Here is a 6,000-nt window from a genome sequence, read left to right as displayed (position 1 = left end):
GGCTGAGGGAGCTGGGGCTCTTTAGTTTGGAGGAGACTGAGGGGTGATCTCATTAATGTTTATAAATATGTAAAGGGTGAGTGTCACGAGGATGGAGCCAGGCTCTTCTTGGTGACAACCAATGATAGGACAAGGGGTAATGGGTTCAAACTGCAACACAGGAGGTTTCACTTAAATATGAGAAGAAACTTCTCAGTGAGGGTGACAGACACTGGAACAGGCTGCCCAGGGAGGTTGTGGAGTCTCCTTCTCTGGAGACATTCAAACCCACCTGGGCACATTCCTGTGTAACCTCATCTAGGTGTTCCTGCTCCGGCGGGGGGATTGGACTAGATGATCTTCCGAGGTCCCTTCCAATCCCTGACATTCTGTGATTCTGTGATTCGGCACTGGCGTCGTGACAGGAAAGGGCTCCTCACCCCGCACTCTGCGGAGGCCGTTCCCCCAGAGGACGCCTCGCGAGGTCCCCGGCCCTGCCAGCCTCATAGAGACCGGCAGGTGACGGTGTGCCCGTCCCATCCCGCAGCACCGCGCTCTCGCACCTCAATCTGGAGACCCGCAGGGACGCGGGCAAGCGAGCGTCTGAGGCTCCGCGCATGCGCCCCGGAGCCCGCCAGCACCTTGGGCGCCTGCGCGGCGCCTGGAGCGCGGGGCGGTGGGCAGGAGGGGGCGCATGCGCGCTGGCGGCTCCTGAGGCGGGGAGGAGGCGCAGGGAGGAGGGGTGGCCGCGTCCCCCCATTTAGTGGTGAGGGAGCGAGCGCTGCGCTTTTGGCTGCCAGCGCGGGAGAAGCCGGGCGGCCGCAGGGGACTGCCGGAGGGGGGTGGGGGGAGCCAGCGTAGTTGCGGCCACCGCTCCCTGCTCCTCCTCCTCTGTGAAGCGCCCTCCACCCCGCCCTCTCCCCGCCCGGGACCGAGTCTGGTGGCCACAAAATGGCGGACGGGGAGCTGAACGTGGACAGCCTCATCACCCGGCTGCTGGAAGGTAAGCGAGACGCCGGGCAGCCCCGCCCGCCCGCCCGCCGCCCCCTGCGCACACCGGGAAGGGGGGGCGAGAGGGTGCCGTGCCTCCCCCCAGGCTCCCCGCGGGAGACGGGACTGCCGGCGGCGTGAGGGGGAAGCGGGCGGGCCGGGCCGGTCCCGCTCCGCGGCCGGGGAGCCGGGGCATCGCCTGCTCCGCGCCGCTCGGCCCGCGGTGGCAGCCGGAAGGGGGTTGGAGTGCCGCGCCACAGCCCCGGGCCAGGCCCTGCGTGCAGTGGCTGCTTTCCTATTAAAAAAAAAAAAAAAAAGCCTTGCTTTCCGTCTTCGTTTTCCCGTGTTGCAGCTGCCTGGCTGAGGGGCGAGCTAGAGAAGCCTCGCTAGCGCGGCTGTGAGCGGCCTGGTCCCTTTCTCCGGCTTGGTTGGTGGCAGTCTCCCGTGTTTAAAACTGTGTGTTAGGTGTGGGGTTGTATGAACGTGTCAGTGGAAGCAAAGAGGTTTGGTGGCCTGACATTCCTCTGCCCGCCTGCGGGACAGTCTCCGAAAGTGACTCTCACGGGTGGCTGATAAACGCTGTGAAGGGTTTTGTGTGTATTAAATAGCGAGTCTTTCCTTTAAAGAACGAGGAAGCTGACTCCTTGCTTTTGGAGAAGCTGAGGAATTATTCCAAGCGTTTTCTTTTTATTTATGTCTCGCATATTTAGTCTTCTTAGGCCTCTTCTCACATTAATCTTTCATTGCACATTCAACAAATATCTGGTATGCTGGAGATGAGAGTACATGCATGGGTATGTGCTGTTCGCTTGGCTGCTGTACTTCGTGGGTCGTTGGATCGCTTTGCAGGAGGCTTTATGGAAAGGAATTTCTGGAGCATGTACAGTTCTGGAAGTGAAACAAGCTTTGTAAGTCTGAAAGTTTTGTGCAGCTGAGTTACTACAAAGCAGAGTTTTTAGGGCTTTGAGGATTTTTTTTTTAGTAATTCCTATCTTTTCTTTGTAGATGTGAAACTTAATTATGAACAATAAAACCAGTGTTTTAAAATACATAAAGACTTTGGGCAGTTGTGCTTATGTTCGTGATTTAAGGTATACAGTGTAGTATAGTATGTAGAAACTGCAGGTATCATCAGTTGATGTTTATATGTGATCACTAATACTGATAAAACTCCCTTTTTCCGGATGTTGAAACCCAGATTAGTACGTAGGTTTTTAAGACAAACCAAGTAGTAACCTACTAAAAGTTGACTTCGCAGTGCAGTTTTGGGGACATTAAAATGCATGTATATTTGTGGTGGTGGGATTTTTTGAGAGACACTTAAAAACATGTTTGATACTTTTGCTCATTGCTCGTTAGTGTAGTTACTTAAACACAGATTCCTTTAAGAAGAAGGGATTCTGTCATGTTTTGGTATGCAACTTGGTGGGTTGTTTTAAATATTACTCTACTTATCTTTTTAAAATAAGAACTTTCAAATGTTTCATACCTTTTATGTGTGCCATAAATACTTGTGTTGCAACTTTCTGCCTTTTTGGGTTATGGTTGGGTGCCTTGTGTTTGAGCAACTTAATCTGTGCTTTGTATTCCATAGTACTTTAATCTTTAGGGTTGTGTATGGCAACTTCTGAACCAAGCTTTGCTCCTAATTTTTCATCGCTGTTTCTCGGTTTGTTTCTCCCTCTGAACAGAGATGAGGAAGATTTTTAAGGGAAATTGGGTGGTTTTTCACTGCTTGTTACCTACAAACAGTAGTAGGAGTGCCTTGTACATCATCTTGTGTCTGAAGGGGAATAGGTTTTTGCAGGTTCTGTTTGGAAAAAAAACAACAAATGAACAACAACTTAAATAATGCATTGTGTATTATTTTTGCTTCCATTTTACACATGGTGTTTGTGATACTGCTAGTGTATAATATTTTAAGCTGTGATTTGGATAGTAGTGTTTCACAATGAAGTTTTTTTTTTGTACAATTGGTAGCTCACATTCGGAACTCCTGCTATTGCGTAGCTGACCTGTTCTGGTAAAGTGAATATGGATCCTTTCCTGTGCTGCTTGCGCAGAAAAATTTCTATTGACTGTTATCTCTGCAGCAATTAATGAGTTTATAGCATTTTTTTTCTCCATTACACTTCAACTTTGACTTAAAGCGCAAGGAAACATGGCTTTTGAGTTGTAAAAATGCACATTAAAATAATCAAAAGAGATTTTTATGAAATGTCATGAGACACGTATTTAGTCCTTTTAGTTACATGGAGTGAAATGGATGGTGTTGATAGCAGTCTACAATTGTCTCTAGGTGGCTACTGCATGTACATTTTAAAGGGTAGCAAATACATACCAAAAGCCACAGCAACAGGAAACTTTTCCTGCTGTCATTGGATTGTGGGTTGGTGACACCTGTTTCTAGCCTGTGATATTAGTTGTCATGAGTTCTTGCTCTTACTTTAATTAGGTTACTCTAACTGATTTTACCTTTGTTCAAGTCTACTTATCTTTTGGGTATATGACAAATTAACTTGCCTTTGATTGGAATTACCTACTTAGATCATCTTACCCTCCATGTGCTGTCGTTTGTTGTTTTGTTTTCTTTTCTTTGAGCTGTCAGTGTGAGATGTAGCCAGGCTGCTTGGGAGAATTCATCAAGAACATCTTCCCAGCCCTCAAGATGTGTGCATGTATGCTAGCCTGTATGCGTGCGTACTTCAGAGATCTTTTGAGTGTTGAGAGTCAGATTGATTAATTCTTTAGTTAAATTTGGGATCGTTTTCAGAAAGACTCAACTGAACTGTAGTGTTAATGCATGGTGATAGTCTTCTACGACATTAGCTTTCAATTTCCATGTGTTTTTGTATATACTGTGTTCTTATTCTTTTTTTTCTTCCCATGGAGGAATGGGAGGTAGAGCAAATAAGAGAAGGCATTGCTACATTCAGACTTGATGCATACAGTATACACTGTAGTTTTACCTTATAAATTAATTCTATTTGGAGAAAAGTATCACTAACTAGTGAATTTAAGAATAAGAGCTTGTTTTGAATTCTCTTTCAATATGTCTAGTATATGGTTTCATCCTATTCCTCTTTCTTTACTAGACAAATGAGGCTAATGCTAATGCTCTTAGGTGTGTGACTGACTGATGTTGGTGATACATTTAGCTTTATTGTAATATTTTTGATAAATAAATCGCTTGTAAGTGAATCTCCAAAGATTTATAGGTCATTTAAACACAAAATTCCATAGTTCACTAAAACACTTTGACTAATGTGTAGCCATGAAAGTGAATGAGCCAAATTAGTGTTAAGGCTGTTTCCTTTTTGCACTGGTATTCAAAATTCTAGTCATGGGTCAGACTTAGTCACACTATGGCACACAGGAAGGTGATCCTCTCATTTTTGCTTCAGTGTCCTGACTTTTTTTCTTCTTGTTGTGTTTGCGGGTTGTGGGTTTTTTCGTTGGTTTGTGTGTTGTTTTGTTTTTTATTATTATTTTTTTATCATTATTCTTCCTACTTTCCCAGCTATGCCACCTGGTGGATAGATGTTTCCAGTCCTTTCTAGCTGTGAACAGCACAGGAGTGTGCACATACACAGGACAGTCATGACTACAGCAGATGTGGAATATGTTGTGTTTTGCCCATCTGAGCATACCATGTATCCCTCTGTGGGAAATGCCCTGAAATTTGCAAAAAATGCTACACTAAATTGTTACACTAGGCTTATATTTAAGACAGGCTCTAAGCTAATTTAAGCTTTGGTGATGTATGCAAAAGTTCCATCTGTATCAAAGCAAGGGTGCTGGAATAGGTGTGACCTTACTTGTACGGAGTGCTGTGCATGGTGTTAAGTGAGACTGCCATATTTCTGTCCTGGTGTTGGGCTTCCTGTTTCTGCGCTATATATGTTGCTTATAGACTGAATATAAGGCAACTCAGCTGGACTGGACTTTCTGCAGTTTCAAATATATGTGTATCTGTCTCGGTAAACACTGAGGAATTTACCATATGGAAGAGAGAATGTAGTAGGGGAAACCCGGACATGTAGTAGCTGTAAATACAAGCTGGATTTCTGTGAGGAATGTTTATTTATATAGCTGTACAAACAAATTTACCTTGTCTAGGCAAGACCTCTTGCTTGCCTAAATATGGCTAACCTATTTCAAATTAACAAGTTGAATTCACTTGATGGAGCTTAATGTGAATCTGCTCTGAAGTAAAATTCTTTTTGGTGAGGTTAGGAGGGCTGCTAGTTCTGATAGTACCGACCCACCAAGAAAGCTGGGAAATGTTTATCCAAGAAGACCTGAAGAATGATTATTGCTTCAATGTTCAGCTCAAAGTGTGATTTCTATGATTGCCTTGTAAAAGCTGATTCTGTAGTCTTCTTACTGTGTCATGTGATGTCCTCTAAGAAAGCCGCAACCTTAACTTCATTCTGATTTCAGAGGTCTTGCATGTTGTGATAAAAATAGAAATTTTAATGTTATTCAGTTTTTCAAATGGAAGTTGGATTTTAAATGCCTATGAAATAATAAAGATTTACCTTATTAGTTTTAAATGCTGTAGTTCTACTGTGCTGATGTATTATGGTCAACAATGTCTTTCTTGTTTGATTAGTGTCTTAGCTGATTAAGCTGTGTGGCCAGCCTGGCAGTGTGGTGTGATACAGCAGTAGTGCGTGCAGTTCCACAGGCACAGTAACTGATACTGAAAAAGAGAGGCAGTTGTAGGGGAAAAAAAAATAGACTTTATTGATCTGTTGCAGAACAATATAAACAAACCATTGAGGTGAAGCTTGAATAAACAAGGGTTATTACCTGGTTTGAAATCACTGGATAATCTGTTATTAGAAAAATAAACAAGGACAATTTAGTAAGTTTCTTACAAAGGTTGTATTGTTGAAATAAGCTTTAGAGAGAAAGAAAACAGACAGTTTTAATGTTCCAAGCAGGATAGGTATTGTATTAAACAGGGAGAAGGGACAGAAAGAAGGATATTTGTTTCTGGGTTTGTACAGCGGTGCAGGTATCAGT

The 6,000-nt window shown here is 44.0% G+C and overlaps 1 protein-coding gene across 1 annotated transcript in view; it reads left to right on the top strand.

Annotated features, from left to right (window-relative positions):
- The first annotated feature begins 698 nt into the window (after positions 1 to 698).
- PPP1CB (protein phosphatase 1 catalytic subunit beta) overlaps positions 699 to 6,000 on the top strand; it is a 29,345-nt gene continuing 24,043 nt past the window's right edge. The window contains exon 1 of the mRNA XM_065833640.2: positions 699 to 982. Coding sequence (XP_065689712.1) covers positions 931 to 982 — 52 coding nt within the window. The 5' untranslated portion in view covers positions 699 to 930. The remainder of the gene's footprint in view (positions 983 to 6,000) is intronic.

Source organism: Patagioenas fasciata, chromosome 3 (assembly GCF_037038585.1).
Source record: "Patagioenas fasciata isolate bPatFas1 chromosome 3, bPatFas1.hap1, whole genome shotgun sequence".
NCBI classification, from domain to species: domain Eukaryota; kingdom Metazoa; phylum Chordata; class Aves; order Columbiformes; family Columbidae; genus Patagioenas; species Patagioenas fasciata.
The sequence above is the reverse complement of the archived record's forward strand: the minus strand, read 5'-3'. Positions and strand labels throughout refer to the sequence as shown.